This window comes from Lagenorhynchus albirostris, chromosome 2, assembly GCF_949774975.1.
Source record: "Lagenorhynchus albirostris chromosome 2, mLagAlb1.1, whole genome shotgun sequence".
NCBI classification, from domain to species: Eukaryota; Metazoa; Chordata; class Mammalia; order Artiodactyla; family Delphinidae; genus Lagenorhynchus; species Lagenorhynchus albirostris.
In genome coordinates, this window is record NC_083096.1 from 21,512,659 (window position 1) to 21,533,009 (window position 20,351).

The 20,351-nt window shown below is 39.0% G+C and overlaps 1 protein-coding gene across 1 annotated transcript in view; it reads right to left on the minus strand.

The window, feature by feature from the left end:
- Positions 1 to 3,606: 3,606 nt before the first annotated feature.
- The window catches only part of NVL (nuclear VCP like), a 100,083-nt gene continuing 83,338 nt past the window's right edge, over positions 3,607 to 20,351 (minus strand). The window contains exons 22-23 of the mRNA XM_060127581.1: positions 17,673 to 17,743; positions 3,607 to 3,924 (exon numbers count right to left, since the gene is read on the minus strand). Coding sequence (XP_059983564.1) covers positions 3,880 to 3,924; positions 17,673 to 17,743 — 116 coding nt within the window. The 3' untranslated portion in view covers positions 3,607 to 3,879. The remainder of the gene's footprint in view (positions 3,925 to 17,672; positions 17,744 to 20,351) is intronic.

Consider the following 20,351-nt stretch of genomic DNA (forward strand, 5'->3'; position numbering starts at 1 on the left):
TCACATGTCCCTTTATCTTTTCTCATATGACAAAGTGAGATTTCTATTACCCAATGAATCAACATTTTTAGTTCTCATGTGGAGGGAGGGGCTGGGCACAGCCAGCAGTCTAATTTTGACAGTCCTGTTGTCTAAGAAAGGTAATTCATTTAACATTTATTAAATGCTTCCTGTGATCCAGGCACTGGGCTGGATGCTAAGGAGACAAGACTGACAGGATCCCTTCCTCATGAAACTTAGCAGGACACCCCAGGTCAGACAACTATAATGCCTGCACATTTAACTGAATATTTTTGTTTGTCCTTATTTTGTAAAAATAAGTTGAAAATTAAAAATGCTGATGCCAGTGATAAGCATAGGTCTCATGGACCTAAAGCAATGGAGTTAAGGGTAGCCTCTGAATGATGTGGGATTCCATTTTATCCCAAATCTATCTGGCCTCTCAGCTCTGGAACATGGGCAGTGCAAAAATGTATCCAAATCCATTCAGTTCCTGAGTTCAGGTAGTGAGAACTTCAACAGTGAGAGAGATTAACAATGACTAAAGATTGTGCCTAACATGTAACTAGGTGCTTTCTAACTATTTTAGCTTTTGGAAATAAGATGCTCCTGTAAACACAACTTTGATGTGTTTTCAGCAATATCCTGTGGATGAATGTTAGAGCGCACCTGTCTTTAGTTTCTCAGACACCAGCCCCTCTCCCCTCTGCAGGTCTCTATTGTCAGTTAGATCATGTATTCCCTTCCTGCATTTCCCTCTCAGCCTTCAGGACTCAGCTGAGGCATCATTTTCTCCGGAGAACTCTCCCTGGACGCCACTGCCCTTCCTCTGTGCTCCTCCTAATGAATGGCATCTATTCTTATCCCTTCACAGTCATTCTCAGGCTGTTTTGCAACTGCCTCTTTACTTGTTTCACTGTATTAATTAGGACATTAATTTGGCCGCTTTAACAGAGATCAAAATATAATTGCTTAAGCACGATAAAGGTCACATATAAAAGTCTAGGCCAACTGTGTCTGAGCAGTGAGAAAACTGCTCCACAAGTGTCCAGGGACCTTGGCTTTTTATGTCTTATTGCTCTGTCACCCCCTAGAATGTCCCCATTTATATGGTCAAAGCTGGTTCATCATCACTTCATCACATTCTAGCCCTGGAAAAGGAAAAGTGGAATTAAGAGAGCAAGCAGAGTTTTCCTCTTTTTTAAACCAGTTGTGGTTTCTGAGGACATTCCCAGAGTCTGCCTATGGGCTAAGATGCGTGAGTTCAAGGCAGGCTGCCCCCAGTTAATAATGGGTTCGCAGTCCAAGCCGCTTCTTTTTTTTGGGGGGGGGGGCGGGGGTCGTGGCCCTCGCTGGGCGGCACACAGTATCTTAGTTCTGCGACCGGGAATTGAACCCACGCCCCCTGCAATGGAAATGCGGAGTCCTAACCACCGGACCGCCAAGTCTCCAAGCTGCTGCTTCTTTGTAAGGATGTGACCAGAAGCTGCACTCATCACCTGAGTTCATATCACACTAGCCAGAACTTAATCACTCTCCTACTAAAAGGAAGAAGGGATGAATGGATAGTATGGGACAATCAGCTATTTCTGCTAACAAATTAGGCAGAAACTAGGCAACAAACTAGGCCACATTAGGCAGTAAGTTCTGAGTCTGTTGACCATTATGCTATCAGTGCTCAGCATAAAGCATTTAATGAAACTGCCTAATCTTTCACGATGCTACAGAGGATACAACTCCAGATGTTTCTCAACAGAGGACTGGACGTTGTTCACAAAAGAAAGAAAAGCTGGACAGCTGTAGACCAGAATTCTGACTCTTCTTATGCATGTATATACACAGGTGACTTTGAACAAGCTCTGAACCTTATTCTTTTTAATGGGGATGCCATCCGATCCCCATTGTATGGGGAGTATGACAGTGTCTAGCACACAGATGGTACTTAGAACATGTTATCTTTCCTTCCTTATGGAGAAGGGCTGGCAATATCCACTGTGACATTAGTTGGTTAGCTTTCTGCCCAACAACTGCCGCTGTCCAACCTACACAGGGGCTGATTTGCAAAGCTGATGGACATGCAGCCCATCTGATCTCTGATGCGGTCGACATTTTATGTTTAGGCTAAGCTAAACTACCAGAAAGTTCGGTAGGTAGACCTAATTGTCTAGAAATCGTCAAGAAAATCCCTCATAACCTACATATATGATATACCAGACTGTGTCTCTCTTTTTTGACCATGTGGCTTGAGGGATCTCAGGTCCCTAACCAGGGATTGAACCCGAGCCATGGCAGTGAAAGCCCGGAATCCTAACCAGGAGGCCACCAGGGAACTCCGCGTGTTTCTCTTTTGATCTGGCTGATATCACGCACAATCAAATCTACTCCTCAAATTTCATAACTGTTTAAGACCTTCTGGCCCACCTTCTAATTTAACTTTCATTCCTAATCATCTCTGCCTAGGACATGATCCTGATTTGCTTTTTCTTTTGGTCTTCCTTCCTCTGGGGTCCTACAGCACCCTCCTTTCCATGCCCCTTCCTTGGGCATTGTGATATTCTGTTTAGATGTCTGGATCCATCTGTGAACTCCTTGAAAAAAAGGACAGTGTCTTACTTACCTGACTTGCTTTGATCTATTAATATTTTTTCCATCTTATCAATTACATTCTTAAAAGTAGCATAAACATTTTTATAGACTGAGGTGGAGTAGAAATTTTGGAAGGAAAAAAGGAGGTAACCAAGGCCATCTATACAACCAGCACTGTAAATGAGGGATGAGATGAAACATGACACAAATTAAACCCTCCCAAAAGTATCAGCTAGAGACCTGTGAAAGGTGCACAGAGGACAGTGTGAAGGGGCTCCCAACTGGCTGAATCTCAGACAATCTGAACATCATATAATGAGAGTAATGGAAAACACACTGCAGAAGTAGTAATACCTGAGTTTGATGAGGAATGGGATATTTACGTAGTTTCCAAGTACCTCCACACAACACACGTATGAATTACAAAGGAAAAGAGTAACTTCACAGTGTAAGAAGCTTGGCAGAACCACCTTAATTAAGTGACCAAAGTGAACATCACCAGTATTGGGGCAAATCAAAACTGCACATCACCTGACACGACGCAGTGAGAAGAGCATCACCTCATGATATTCCTGCCAAAGATGCACAACCTGTGTCTAATCACGAGGAAACATCAGACAAATCCAGATTGAGGGCATTTTACAAAGTAACTGGCCTATAACCTTCAAGAGTGTCAAAAGTCAAGACAGGAGCTGTTCCAGACTTTAAGGAAACTAAAGAGAAACAGCAACCGGTTGCAATAGCTAATTCTAAACTAGATCCCTTTGTTATAAAGGACATTATTGGGACAACTGGAGAAACCTGAATGGAGCCTGAGGATTACATGGTAGCAAAGTATCACAGCTGACGTCCTGATGTTGATGGCTGGTTATGCAGGGAAACCTGGTGTGTAGGAAGTGTACATTAAAGTATTTGGGGGTGATGGGGCATCAGGTTGGCCAATACTCTCAGACAGTTCGGGGTGAGGGGGAGTTCCTTCTATTGTGACTGCAACTTTCCTGTAGTAGAGTCAAGGTTGTTTCAAAATAAACATTCTATTTAAAAAAGGTATCTTATTTTATTTTGACAGTTAAAAATTATTTTCTTTTTCTTAAACAGGAGGTATAGGGTGTTTCCGTACAAGGTTGGCCAGATGGGAAGAATCTTTAGCTCTGACTTGGCCTCATTAATTTGAGCATAAAATGCTTACGTGAGACCACATCTGTGTCAAGTTGAAAGTGGACAGCTCAGAGTACGTGGGTATCTTTGGCAGCTCGATGCACTGGACTCCCTGAAGGCCTGCTGCTGGAGAAGTCACCGGCTGAGGGACCACTGCAGAGCTTCATACATCGCTTGATCCTGAGAGGAGAGGACAGAATATAGAGCTGGTCACTGTCTGACATGGGTTTACCTGTGTTCCCCAAAATTCAGATGTTGAAGTCCTCACCCCCAGTACCTCAGAGTGTGACTGGATTTGGAGACAGGGTCTTAAAAGTGGTGATTAAGTTAAAATGAAGTCATTAGGGTGGGCTCTACGACATCCAATACAACTTGGTGTCTTTATAAGAACAGATGATTAAGGACTTCCCTGGTGGTGCAGTGGTTAAGAATCCTCCTGCCAATACAGGGGACATGGGTTTGAGCCCTGGTCCAGGAAGATCCCACATGCCACGGAGCAACTAAGCCCGTGCACTACAACTACTGAGCCTGTGCTCTAGAGCCCACGAGCCACAACTATGAGCCTGCGTGCCACAACTACTGAAGGCTGCGTACCTAGAGCCCATGCTCTGCAACGAGAAGCCACCACAATGAGAAGTCGCGTGTGGCAATGAAGAACAGTCCCCGCTCGCCACAACTAGAGAAAGCCCACACGCAGCAACGAAGACCCAACACAGCCAAAAATAAATAAATTAATTAATTAAAAAAAAAGAAGAGATGATTAAGACACAAACACGCACAGAGGGAAGACCATGTAAAGACACAGGGAGAAGACCGTCATCTCCAAACAGGGCCCAGAAGAAACCAACCCTGCCAGTACCTTGATCTTGGACTTCTAATTTCCAGATCTGTGAGAAAATAAATTTCTGTGGTTTAAGCCACCCAGTTGGTGGTACTTTGTTATAGCAACCGGAGCAAACAAAGAGAGGTGGCCTTACCTCCCTCATCTAAAGTCCATACAGACTCCTTTTTACAGGGAATGCCCACGACTCTTATAATTGTTGACTAAAGTTTGCTGTAAAAATCAGATTAAAAGATTCTTATGTCTATATCTATTTAATGAAGAAAGCAAAATTCTAAACTGTACTGGGTCCAGATGAGAATGGGAGGCAGAAGCAGAGGCATCTTATACTACATTAACATTTGTAAGAAACTGCCACAGCATTTTCCAGTTGGTGGTATCATTCTACATTTTCAGTAACAATGTATGAGAGTTCTAGTTGCTTCACATCCCTGCCACCATTTGGTGCTGTCAGTCTTTTATTTATCTATGTATATATGTTTGGCTGCGTTGGGTCTTCGTTGCTGTGCGCGGGCTTTCTCTAGTTGCAGCGAGTGGGGGCTACTTTTTGTTGCGGTGCGTGGGCTTCTCATTGCGGTGGCTTCTTTTGTTGTGGAGCACGGGCTCTAGGCACGTGGGCTTCAGTAGTTGTGGCACACGGGCTTAGTTGCTCTGCGGCATTTGGGATCTTCCTGGACCAGGGCTTGAACCCATGCCCCCTTCATTGGCAGGAGGATTCTTAACCACTGAACCACCAGGGAAGTCCTGTTGTCAGTCCCTTAAATTTTAGTCATTCTGGTAGATGTGTAGTGGATTCTCACTGTGGTCACACTAACTTTTTTTTTTTTTTTTTTTGGTGAGGCTGTGGAGCAACAAGAATTCTCATCTATTGCTGGTGGGAATGCAAAATGGTGCAGCCATTCTGGAAGACAGTTTGGCAGTTTCTTACCAAACTAAACATGCTCTTACTAGAAAATCCAGAAATCATGCTCCATGGTATTTAACCAATTGAGTTGAAAATGTATGTCCACACAAAAACATGCATACAAATGTTTACAGCAGCTTTATTCATAATTGCCAAAACCTGAAAGCAACCAAGATGGCCTTCAGTATGTGAATGGATAAATTATGGCACATCCAGACAATGGAATATTTAGTGCTAGAAAGAAGTGGACTATCAAGCCATGAAGGACAGAGAGGAACCTTAAATGCGTATCACTGTGAAAGAAGTCAACCTGAAAACACTAATGTATGATTCCAACTGTAGGACATTCTGGAAAAGGCAAAGCTATAGAGACAGTAAAAATATCAGGGGTTGGGGGAGGGAGTGTTGAGCACAGAGCAGTGAAACTATACTGTAAGACACTATGGTGGTAGATTTATGTCATTACGTATTTGTCAAATCCCATAGAACAGGGGTCCCCAACCCCTGGTACTGGTCCGTGGCCTGTTAGGAACTGGGCCACACAGCAGGAGGTGAGTGGCAGGTGAGCGAGCAAAGCTTCATCTGTGTTTGCAGCCGCTCCCCATCGCTCGCATTACTGCCTGAGCTCCGCCTCCTGTCAGCATTATGGTGAGTTGTATAATTATTTCATTATATATTACAATAAAGTGCACGATAAATGTAATGTTCCCTGACCAGCAATCGAACCCAGGCCCTCGGCAGTGAAAGCACCAAGTCCTAACCACTGGACCGACTCCCCTCAAGTACCTCTCAAACCGTGTCAAAGGTGAACAGAAAATAGGTATTAGTGAAATGCTGAATTAACTCTGAAATAGGATAAAAGGGCCTCTGTATTTCAACACCACTGCTAAATAATATATGTAAAGACATTTTAAGCATGCTTTGCTTATAGCCAGATTAAAGCAATTCCTTTTTAATAATAAAATAACATTTTAAGTTATAAAACAATATTTTTGTAGAAATATAAAGAAAATACAGATAAGCAAAAAAAAAGAAATTAATCCTTAATTTCCAAAGATAACTATTATTACTATTTTGGCCTTACACATCTTTTAAATTATTATTTTTTAAGTATTTAATTTTTAAAGATAGGTAATACATTCACATGGTTCAAAATTCAAACAGGATGAAAGGTCAACTTTCACACCTCTGTCCTCCAGTTACTCAGTTTCTTTTCCCACAAGCAACCACTGTTAGTTTCATAAGTAATAATTTCATAAGGGCCAGTTAATATGCCAAACAAGGAAAGTAGTCTCTTTACCTTAATGTTGTGCCTTATTTTTTTAAAAGATCAAACAAAGTAATAATCAGCTTGGTCATCTGTCTCATTTATCATTTACTCAAAATTCATACCATGCCTACCTCCAAAAGAGAAGTTATATCTTCTTATTCACTAGTGTAGTTTCCAGAGATCAAATACTTAAAGATTTATGATCACCAAAAATATTAAAGAGAATATATTAGAATCAAGTAGCATCACTAGGGCATACATGTAGCCTTCCAAGGGATGTTCCTAAGAGGATAAAAAAAACTCTACCTTGTGTGGAATTATAGGTCCAGTTTTTTAATAAAATCAGTCATATGGCCTTTGTCATACTGTAGTTGATACCTCTGAAGCAAAAGCTGCTTGCAAACAATTCTCTAACATTAACAGAATTGAGTGACCAGGTTAGTATGTATTCTATGTATACATCTATAGTAGTGCTTACCATACAACTCTTTAATTGCTCAAAATGGTTCCTAATCCACATCTTATGTGATTTTAAATATAGCTTGTGAGTCTAGCACAGAGGCTGGCATATGTACAGTAGGTATGTGATATTTATGGATGGATGGGATCTTAGGCAACTCAATACACAGCTAGAGGCAAGAGGGACTATACTTGGGAAGTTTTTCTCTCATAAATGTCAATGTGACAGGCTTGATCAAGCAAATGGATGAACCATATAATCCTGAGTGTGAAGAAGAGAATCAATGTGTTCCGGCCAGTGGGTGTGGAAAACACTAAAACAACGAGTTAATAAAACAGGAGAGTTTCTATGGTGTGGCTTTAGTAGAGGAGGAAAAAAAAATTATAATTTATGTTTGAGTGAGGTTTCCTTCCTGACATCTGAACAATGCAATAGTAGGCAGAGTGAAAAGGCTATAATTTGAGATAATAGCTGGGAAAATAATCTCAAAGTCTCAACATTTATTAATAGTTAACCTAGCCTCAGGTCTCTGGTGAGCAGTTATTACTGAAAAAACCAAACCAGCAAAATAAGTTATGCTTCATAGGTCTATGAAGTGACACATGTTGGACAAGAGAATTTGACTTAATTGAGGGGAGAGAATTAACAGTGACTGAGAAGCAACTGGCAAAAAGAGTTCAATCTTCTTTGTTGGAATATCTGTCATAACAAATTACCAGTCTATTAAGTCTTCTTAGGACCACAATAGGACATGGCCTCTCACCAGAAACTAGGACAGGGCAGGTATCTTCAGATGGAGCCTAAAAGTTTGGTACCAATGAAGTGGGAATGAATGAGGAATACGGGTAGAGACTCAGAGAAGGAATATTTGCTCATGTGTTCACTTTCCACCCTCAACTGGTTACCAAGGATTTACTGGGTCAGGTGACACGTTGCTGCATTTGGCCTCTAAACTACACCCTACTATCATGTCAGCCAATTGCTGGACACGGAATCCACTTCACATGCCGTTGTTGCCCAACCTCAAATTAACAACCATGTGGCACCTGGGAGCCAACTGCTTTAAGGAAGAAGGCACCAGCTAGTAGGAATGATTTACCTGGCAGGAGAGCATGATGAATATTTCAGAACTGTAAAGACCAGCTCTGCGGACTTTGGGAGAGAATGTGCACACCCTTCTTCTTTCAGTTTTCTTTTTCCTTTTTTGACATCTCCTGATCATTTATTTAATGTTAACTCACTTCAAAGCAACTGCTATCTCTGTAAGTATGTCTGAAATGTTAAAATGTAGTAAGTGTTCCTTTTACATTTAACAAAATCTAGTGATTCTCTTTTAGTGTGAAAAGACTACCCTGCCGCTAACAAGTCAATTAACTTGATGCCAGTGTCTTATCTACAGCTTTTCATTCTAGGGCTTGAAGTCATGACCTTTACAAAACTATGTCCTTTAGAATCTGCCTGGCCAGAGTATCTAATTTCCTAGTGAGTCATAGTGATTGGTTTTGTCATGGGCTCTAACCTGAGCTGGACTAATCACAGGCTCCCTGAAACTCTCCTGCCAGAGCTATCAGGGAATTCTCTTGCTCTGGGGATTAATAAACCCCCTGTGTATCTGGGCCTGCAGGCAGCCATCTACCCCCATGAGATGCAGCAATGAGGTTTATGGATCTAGCATGCCTGAAGCCAGCAGTACTCTCAACTTCCTTGTTATGTGGACCAATGAGTTCCTCTTTTTTCCCACTTACATTAGTTTGAGTTGGGTTTCTGTCATTTACAACTAAAAGAGCCCTAATATTAAAAGTAGAAAGAGGTGGCTGATAAATGAGCTGCTCAACCTTACGTTCAGAAAAACATCTCAACAAATGCCACACCTTTCTTTTGGTTTGATGTTTTTCTTTTGTTCTGATTTTTGAAATGGATTTTATTTGACCATACAACTCCTCTAATTTCAACTGAATTCTCCTAAATTAGAAGGAAGAAGTTCTTCTAAAAATAGAGCTGGCATAGAATCCAGCAATCCCACCCCTGGGCATATATCCAGAAAAAAACTCTAGTTCGAAAAGATATATGTACCCCAATGTTCACAGCAGCACTATTTACAACAATCAAGACATGGATGCAACCTAAATGTCCATCAACAGATGAATGGATAAAGAAGATGTAGCATATATATACAATGGAACACTACTCAGCCATAAAAAGAATGAAATAATGCCATTTGAAGCAACATGGATACACCTAGAGATTATCGTACTAAGTGAAGTAAGTCAGATAAAGACAAATACCATATGATATTACTTATATATAGAATCTAAAATATGATACAAATGAACTTATTTACAAAACAGAAACACTCACAGACATAGAAAACAAACTTATGGCTACCAAAGGGGCTATAAAGGGGAAGGATAAATTAGGAGTTTGGGATTGCAGATACAAACTACTATATACAAAATAAACAACAAGGTCCTACTGTGTAGCACAGGGAACTATATTTAGTATCTTATAATAAACCATAATGGAAAAGAAAATGAAAAAGAATACATATACATACGTATCATATACATATATATATATCTCTAAATCACTTTGCTGAACACCAGAAACTAACACAACATTGTAAATCAACTATACTTCAATTAAAAAAAAAATTTAAGGAAGGAAGAAGTTCATTGGTACAGCTTTGAACTGTGAAGGACTAGAACCAGAACAAGAAAGGACTGAGCCCCCAATAAACATAACGTAACACTGGTTTCAAATTTACCTGCAAAGAGTAAGCAAAGGTGGTAAAATAAAGATTTAATCTTTAATTATTATACCTGCAAGGATGAAAACGTGGCCAAATTTAAGGACAGGCCAAACAATTTTCAAACTTTGCATGACATTTTTGTAGCCATCTGTAATAAAATTACTTGAACATTGAACACAGAAGCTTTTCAACATTACAGAAAGCAAATTAGAGAAAGAAGAACAACAAAACCCCAAAGTTAGCAGAAGGAAAGAAATCATAAAGATCAGATCAGAAATAAATGAAAAAGAAATGAAGGAAACGATAACAAAGATCAATAAAACTAAAAGCTGGTTCTCTGAGAAGATAAACAAAATTGATAAAACATTAGCCAGACTCATCAAGAAAAAAAAGGGAGAAGACTCAAATCAATAGAACTAGAAATGAAAAAGGAGAAGTAACAACTGACAATGCAGAAATACAAAGGATCATCAGAGATTACTACAAGCAACTCTATGCCAATAAAATGGACAACCTGGAAGAAATGGACAAATTCTTAGAAATGCACAACCTGCCAAGACTGAACCAAGAAGAAACAGAAAATATGAACAGACCAATCACAAGCACTGAAATTGAAACTGTGATTAAAAATCTTCTAACAAACAAAAGCCCAGGACAGATGGCTTCACAGGCAAATTATATCAAACATTTAGAGAAGATCTAACACCTTACCTTCTTAAACTCTTCCAAAATACAGCAGAGGGAGCAACACTCCCAAACTCATTCTACGAGGCCACCATCACCCTGATACCAAAATCAGACAAGGATGTCACAAAAAAGAAAACCACAGGCCAATATCACTAATGAACACAGATGCAAAAATCCTCAACAAAATACTAGCAAACAGAATCCAACAGCACATTAAAAGGATCATACACCATGATCAGGTAGGGTTTATTCCAGGAATGCAAGGATTCTTCAATACATGCAAACCAATCAACATGATACACCATATTAACAAACTGAAGGAGAAAAACCATATGATCATCTCAATAGATGCAGAGAAAGCTTTTGACAAAATTCAACGCCCATTTATGATAAAACCCTGCAGAAAGTAGGCACAGAGGGAACTTTCCTCAACATAATAAAGGCCATATATGACAAACCCACAGCTAACATCGTTCTCAATGGTGAAAAACTGAAACCATTTCCACTAAGATCAGGAACAAGACAAGGTTGCCCACTCTCACCACTATTATTCAACATAGCTTTGGAAGTTTTAGCCACAGCAAAGGGAAGAAAAAGAAATAAAAGGAATCCAAATTGGAAAAGAAGAAGTAAGGCTGTCACTGTTTGCAGATGACATGATACTATACATAGAGAATCCTAAAGATGCTACCAGAAAACTGCTAGAGCTAATCAATGAATTTGGTAAAGTAGCAGGATACAAAATTAATGCACAGAAATCTCGGGCATTACTATACACTAATGATGAAAAGTCTGAAAGTGAAATCAAGAAAACACTCACATTTACCACTGCAACGAAAAGAATAAAGTATCTAGGAATAAACCTACCTAGGGAGATAAAAGACCTGTATGCAGAAAACTATAAGACACTGATGAAAGAAATTAAAGATGATACAAACAGATGGACAGATATACCATGTTCTTGGATTGGAAGAATCAACATTGTGAAAATGACTCTACTACCCAAAGCAATCTACAGATTCAATGCAATCCCTATCAAACTACCACTGGCACTGTTCACAGAACTAGAACAAAAAATTTCACAATTTGTATGGAAACACAAAAGACCCCCAATAGCCAAAGCAATCCTGAGAACGAAAAATGGAGCTGGAGGAATCAGGCTCCCTGCCTTCAGACTATACTACAAAGCTACAGTAATCAAGACAGTATGGTACTGGCACAAAAACCGAAATATTGATCAATAGAACAGGATAGAAAGCCCAGAGGTAAACCCACACACATGTGGTCACCTTATCTTTGATAAAGGAGGCAAGAATATACAGTGGAGAAAAGACAGCGTCTTCAAGAAGTGGTGCTGGGAAAACTGGACAGGTACATGTAAAAATATGAAATTAGAACACTCCCTAACACCATACACAAAAACTCAAAATGGATTAAAGACCTAAATGTAAGGCCAGACACTATCAAACTCTTAGAGGAAAACATAGGCAGAGCACTCTATGACATAAATCACAGCAAGATCCTTTTTGACTCACCTCCTAGAGAAATGGAAATAAAAACAAAAATAAACAAATGGGACCTAATGAAATTTCAAAGCTTTCGCACAGCAAAGGAAACCATAAACAAGACAAAAAGACAACCCTCAGAATGGGAGAAAATATTTGCAAATGAAGCAACTGACAAAGGATTAATCTCCAAAATTTACAAGCAGCTCATGCAGCTCAATAACAAAAAAACAACGCAATCCAAAAATGGGCAGAAGACCTAAAAAGACATTTCTCCAAAGAAGATATACAGACTGCCAACAAACACATGAAAGAATGCTCAACATCATTAATCATTAGAGAAATGCAAATCAAAACTACAATGAGATATCATCTCACACCGGTCAGAATGGCCATCAACAAAAAATCTAGAAACAATAAATGCTGAGAGGGTGTGGAGAAAAGGGAACACTCTTGAACTGTTGGTGAGAATGTGAATTGGTTCAGCCACGATGGAGAACAGTATGGAGGTTCCTTAAAAAACTACAAATAGAACTACCATATTACCCAGCAATCCCACTACTGGGCATATACCCTGAGAAGACCATAATTCAAAAAGAGTCATGTACCAAAATGTTCATTGCAGCTCTATTTACAATAGCCCGGAGACGGAAACAACCTAAGTGCCCATCATCGGATGAATGGATAAAGAAGATGTGGCACATATATACAATGGAATATTACTCAGCCATAAAAAAACGAAATTGAGCTATTTGTAATGAGGTGGATAGACCTAGAGTCTGTCATACAGAGTGAAGTAAGTCAGAAAGAAAAAGACAAATACTGTATGCTAACACATATATATGGAATTTAAGAAAAAAAAAATGTCATGAAGAACCTAGGGGTAAGACAGGAATAAAGACACAGACCTACTGGAGAACGGACTTGAGGATAAGGGGAGGGGGAAGGGTGAGCTGTGACAGGGCGAGAGAGAGTCATGGACATATACACACTAACAAACGTAAGGTAGATAGCTAGTGGGAAGCAGCCTCATGGCACAGGGATATCGGCTCGGTGCTTTGTGACCGCCTGGAGGGGTGGGATAAGGAGGGTGGGAGGGAGGGAGACGCAAGAGGGAAGAGATATGGGAACATATGTATATGTATAACTGATTCACTTTGTTATAAAGCAGAAACTAACACACCATTGTAAAGCAATTATACCCCAATAAAGATGTTAAAAAAAAAACAAAAAAAACAAAAACGTGCCATGAGCTGTGACAAAGCGAGAGAGAGGCATGGACATATATACACTACCAAACGTAAGGTAGATAGCTAGTGGGAAGCAGCCGCATAGCACAGGGAGATCAGCTCGGTGCTTTGTGACCACCTAGAGGGGTGGGATGGGGGGGTGGGAGGGAGGGAGGTGCAAGAGGGAAGAGATATGGGGACATATGTATATGTATAGCTGATTCACTTTGTTATAAAGAAGAAACTAACACACCATTGTAAAGCAATTATATCCCAATAAAGATGTTAAAAAAAAAACAAACACATGAAAGAATGCTCAACATCATTAATCATTAGAGAAATGCAAATCAAAACTACAATGAGATATCATCTCACACCGGTCAGAATGGCCATCAACAAAAAATCTAGAAACAATAAATGCTGGAGAGGGTGTGAAGAAAAGGGAACACTCTTGAACTGTTGGTGCGAATGTAAATTGATACAGCCACTGTATCAATGTAAATTGATACAGCCACTGTATCAATGTAAATTGATACAGCCACTGTATCAATGTAAATTGATACAGTGGGATAGAGAGGGTGGGAGGGAGACCCAAGAGGGAGGAGATATGGGGATATATGTATATGTATAGCTGATTCACTTTGTTATAAAGCAGAAACTATTAAACTACTAGAAAAAGCAAAGGAGAACATTTTTGCAAACTTAGGATAGTCAAGATTTCTTATGACAGAAGCACACAAATTATAAAAAAAAAAGATAAATTGAACTTCATCTAAATTAAAAACTTCTGCTCTTTAATAGATGCCTTTAGAAAATAAAAAGGTCAACAACAGGTTAGGAGAAAATATCCTCAATATGCATATCTGATAAAAGGCTTCTATCTAAGATGAACTAAGAATTTGTACAACTGAATAATAAGGAAACAACTCAATTTTTTAAGAGCAAAAGATGAGGACACAAAATAAGATATCCAAATGACCAATAAGCATATGAAAAAATGCTCAACATTTTAGTCATTAGGGAAACACACATTTAGACCACAAAAGGATACTATTGCACATCCAGTAGAATGGCTAAAAGACTGAAAATATTTAAGTGTTGGTGAGACTGTGAGCCAACTAGAACTCTCATAAAATGTAAAACGGTATTACAGCCACTTTGGAAAGAAGGCTGGCAGTTCTCTATAAAGTTAAACATAAATTCACCATAAGACCCACCAATTCCTCTCCTGGTCATTTTTTTTCTTTAATATGTATTTATTTATTTATTTGGCTGCATTGGGACTTAGTTGCGGCATCTGGGATTTTTTAGTTGTGGTAAATTTTTTAGTTGCAGCATGTGGGATCTAGTTCCCTGACCAGGGATCGAACTGGGGCCCCCTGCGTTGGCAGCATGGTCTTAGCCACTGGACCACCAAGGAAGTCCCCTCTCTTGGTTATTTACTCAAGAGAAATAAAAACACATGTTCCCCCACCCCCCCCCAAAAAACCCACACACATTCAGAGCACCATCCATAAAAGCCAAAAACTGGAAACAACTGAAGTGTCCACCAACAGGGGAAAGGATAAGCAAATTGTGGTATATTCATATAATGGGAAACTACTCAGCAAGAGGATACATCAAGCTAGTGAAAAACAGAGCAAAGTGGATAAGTCTCTAAAACAATAAACTGAGCAAAAGAAGCCAGACAAATGAGTATATATTGTATGACTGCATGTATGACTGCATTTACATAAAGTTCTAAAACAGGCAAAGTTTGAGCATGATGACAGAAGTCAGATCAGGGGTTACCTAGAGCAGCGTTTAGAAAGGGACTGACAACTACAAAAGAACACAAGGGACTTTCTGAAGTGATTAAAATGTCCTCTGTATTGATTGTAGTGCTGGTTACATTTGCCAAAACTTACAGAACTGTACTTGTGCATTACATAGGTAAATTAAATTTCAATTAAAAAAAGGTTACAGCATGAGAGTGCCAAATGCAGAGCTATGTCAGTATGTCCTAATTCCTGAAAAGCCTCAAAACTTGGCTGTAGATAAGAAACAATTTCAATTAAAAAGATTTTTTTTAAATAACTAAATCTTTGGGAGAACACATATCAGTACTCTCTTGTTGATCAGAATGAAAACTTCCAGTAAGATTAACTGTAAAACTGTTTCTGATTTTAATTAATAAGATTATCTTATTCAAAGATATTCAGTAAAATAAAAACATTTCCTCTAGTATACAAAAATGCCTGAGAGGTCAAAGCAGACTTTCGTTTCTCCAAATATGGTAGAAGAACCAGTCCAAGTTCAGCAGACTTGACTTTACTCTAGCAGAAAAAGAAGTAAGTCATAGGCCTAAAAGATACCACCACCAGCCCAAAACCCTTAACTGATTATTTTAGTTAAAAGTGATAAGATGGTCAACTAACTTAGAGCATTTACAGCAAAACCGGAGGCACTGGAACAAAGCAACCCATCGCATATATTGGGTTGGCCAAAAAAGTTCGTTCGGGTTTTTCTGTAAGATGTTATGGAAAAACCTGAACGAACTTTTTTGGCCAACCCAGTAAGTGTTTGAACTTGGACTTAAGTGTTTTCAATGAGTAATCATAAACACTGAGCCTGGAGTAATAAATGGCAAACGACTTAAAGGAACTTTTAGTATACTCAATAAACAGGATCTCGTGGCTAAGGCACATTCTAGGAGTTCAGAAACACAAGATATCCAAGTGAACAAAACTTATCACAACAGTTTTCAATTTATGCATTTCTTAGGGTTGGATATTTTGTTGCTCTCTTTGTAAGTGTCATAGTAACCTGACTTCCCTTAATAGCAAATATTTAACTTATTACAAACAGAATACCTCAACACAGTAAGAAATAAATATGGGAAAGTCTGGTAGTTTTTGTAAGGACAAGTCACAGTGATTTTTAACCCTTCTCTGACCTTATGGTGAAGGTATTTTAGTCTCCTGAAACTACGGGTAAGTCCATAGTGCTTAGTCTGGGCAGCTTAGGTTGAAGAAGATAAGAAATTATTTGTTTAAAAGGGTGAAATGAAGCAGGTCCAATAATACTTGAATGAGACTGATTAAAAATTCTGAGCTTGTGGAAACAGACACAAGAGGTCATTTTCTCTTTGTGTTTAGTCTCTAAAAACATTCAACATTACAGTCTCTCAAGAACACTCTCACAAAGGCAACTGTTTTGCTCGTTTTCATGAGTTCACATACCTACTACACTCAATTCTAGTCGCTTTTCTCTTATACCTTTAAGAGCACTGCTTACAACCCAATCCAAAAATGGGCAGAAGACCTAAAAAGACATTTCTCCAAAGAAGATATACAGATTGCCAACAAACACATGAAAGAATGCTCAACATCATTAATCATTAGAGAAATGCAAATCAAAACTACAATAAGATATCATCTCATACCAGTCAGAATGGCCATCATCAAAAAATCTAGAAACAGTAAATGCTGGAGAGGGTGTGGAGAAAAGGGAACACTCTTGCACTGCTGGAGGGAATGTGAATTGATACAGCCACTATGGAGAACAGTATGGAGGTTCCTTAAAAAACTACAAACAGACTTACCATACGACCCAGCAATCCCACTACTGGGCATATACCCTGAGAAAACCATAATTCAAAAAGACTCATGTACCAAAATGTTCACTGCAGTTCTATTTACAATAGCCCGGAGATGGAAACAACCTAAGTGTCCATCATCGGATGAATGGATAAAGAAATGTGGCACATATATACAATGGAATATTACTCAGCCATAAAAAGAAACGAAATTGAGCTATTTGTAATGAGGTGGATAGACCTAGAGTCTGTCATACAGAGTGAAGTAAGTCAGAAAGAGAAAGACAAATACCGTATGCTAACACATATATATGGAATTTAAGAAAAAAAATGTCATGAAGAACCTAGGGGTAAGACAGGAATAAAGACACAGACCTACTAGAGAATGGACTTGAGGATATGGGGAGGGGGAAGGGTGAGCTGTGACAGGGCGAGAGAGGGGCATGGACATATATACACTACCAAACGTAAGGTAGATAGCTAGTGGGAAGCAGCTGTATAGCACAGGGAGATCAGCTCGGTGGTCTGTGACCACCTAGAGGGGTGGGATAGGGAGGGTGGGAGGGAGGGAGACGCAAGAGGGAAGAGATATGGGAGTATATGTATATGTATAACTGATTCACTTTGTTACAAAGCAGAAACTAACACACCATTGTAAAGCAATTATACCCCAGTAAAGATGTTAAAAAAAAAGAGCACTGCTTACCTCTTTTGATACAGATGACTTTACTTTCTTGAAAGCTTCTTCAAAGTGCTTCTGACTAACCTTGAGTTCACCTGTGGAGCAAATGCATAAATATACATATCTGGGTACAGTATGCTAATTGTGATTTACAACTTAATTTCTCTTGAGAGACTTCTAAGCATTCAAGGGGAACACTGAGAAAATTAATGATGATACTGGTTCTACTCTTTTTCAGAACAATACTCAAGCCAGATATATTCTGCTCAAGTTTTTAGACACTTTTTAATTTTAATTTACAAATACCTGACCACATTTAATTTTACATAAATGTGTAATGTTTACAATATCCTATATTAAAAAGTGTAATCTTTTTATTTGTAATCTTTTTTCCCCCAGCAATCAAAACAGTTTATTGTGGAACAAATTACCCCAAAAAGTACTTTGTCCAGACTTAATTAAAGATTCTTATCCTTTAAAGAAAACAGTTCATGTGTTTTGTTACTTTGTTTTTCTCCCCAGCTTTATTGAGATATTGTTGGCATATAACACATTCAAGTTTAAGGAGTACAACATGATGATATGATGGGTGAATATATTGCAAAATAGTTATCACAGTAGGGTTAGTTAACACGTCTATCCCCTCATGATAGCTTTTTTATTTTTGTGGTGATAATTTTTAAGATCTACTTTCCAAACAACTTTCAAGTACAGCTCACACCTGAACAATGCCAGGGTTAGGAGTGGTGACCCTCAGTCAAAAATCTGCATATAATGTTAAAGTTGGCCCTCCGAATCTGCGGTTCCATTATCTGCGGATTAAACTGTCGATTGTGTAGTGCTATACTACACATTTACTGAAAAGAATCCACGTGTAAGTGGATCTGCACACTTCAAACCCATGTTGTTCAAGGGTTAACTGCATATAACACAGTATTGCTAATTATTACACTGGATCCTCAGAACTTACTCATCTTGTAGCAGGAAGTTTGTAACCTTTGACCAGTATCTCCCCATTTTCCCCACATTCTGCTCCTCAGATTTTAATGCAGTACCACCCAAAGAAAACTATCACTCATAAACAGATAATCCTTTGTTATCTTTGTACTGTTTACTTTAACTTAATGGCAATGTTCATGAAGAAGTAGAACTGTTCTCTTTCAGGATAATTCAAATAAATTTAACTAAGAATGGAAAGTAGAATTCCATAGTATTCAAGAGCGCATACACGTAATTAGATGCTATGGAATTATATCATAATACATAATATATATAAGTCATATCACAACACTGGAATAGAAGGGTGTTTTAATTCCTTAAAAGGTTATGCCATCACACAGTAAGAGAAATTTAATAACTAAATGTTAAATAAGCCTTGGTTTACAATTTTAGTATGACAACTTAAGTGATGACAATTTATACTTAAAATAGTAAACTTTTATACAGATATTAAGATAGTGTATTTAAAAGTAAGATACAATGTGTTGCTGAATAGGTCAAATGGAAGTTGAATGACATTACTGATTTCAGGTTCTGTAAGATATCAATGAAAAGTCCCTGAAGGGGCTTCCCTGGTGGCGCAGTGGTTGAGAGTCCGCCTGCCGATGCAGGAGACACGGGTTTGTGCCCCAGTCCGGGAAGATCCCACATGCCGCGGAGCGGCTGGGCCCGTGAGCCATGGCCGCTGAGCCTGCGCGTCTGGAGCCTGTGCTCCGCAACGGGAGAGGCCACAACAGTGAGAGGCCCACGTACTGCAAAAAAAAAAAAAAAAAAAAAGTCCCTGAAGGACAGGCAGCTGCAAATGCAAACTGTAGCAAAGCAGGGATGTCAAAATTTGTTACACATGTTTATAAAGTAACATGCAATCAGAATTATTATTATTTTTTTTAAAAAAACATTTATTTATTTATTTGGCTGTGCCGGGTCTCAGTTGCGGCACGTAGGATCTTCATTGCCATGTGTGGGATCTTTGTTGTGGCATGTGGGATCTTTAGTTGCGGCATGCGGAATCTAGTTCCCTGACCAGGGATCAAACCTGGGCCCCATGCATTGGGAGCATGGAGTCTTAACCACTAGAACACCAGGGAAGTCCCCAATCAGAATTATTAGTAGCAGCCAATACATATACAGAGGCCTGCTAATTTTTAGTGACAAACAAATCCAAAGATAGTCATCAGATTCAGCTCTCAGGTAGCATACTACCACATAATGATTTCTTATAAGACATACTAATTTTGCTAATTATATCCCACCCACTTCCAAAATGAACTTAAAATAGCTTACAATAAAAGAAGTTCAGATAACTGAATCTTAAACAACCAAAAAAATGAGGGACTTCACAATCAAGATACATGTGTTGACAAATCTAAGCTAAGCATATGCTGCTGCAACTGTAAAGAAAATTTAGCTCCAAGATTCCTGGTAGCCAAAGAAAAAAGGGAAAAGAATAAAAGAAATAAATATGAATAAAGAAAGACATCTTCTGGGAAATCTACTGAATAAAAGGAGATCAACCTAGACTTGAACTTCAGATCAAAGTACAGGTTTTGAGGACAAGGCAGGTCTTTTGAAGAAGGTATTCGACAGTACTGTAAGGAAGATAGCCACACACTGCAACTGATCAAACAACTGTCCCAGGAACCAAGCAAAGTAGAGGCTATTTTTGTACTTGGCATGGTCGGCCTGCAGGTCACAAATGAATTG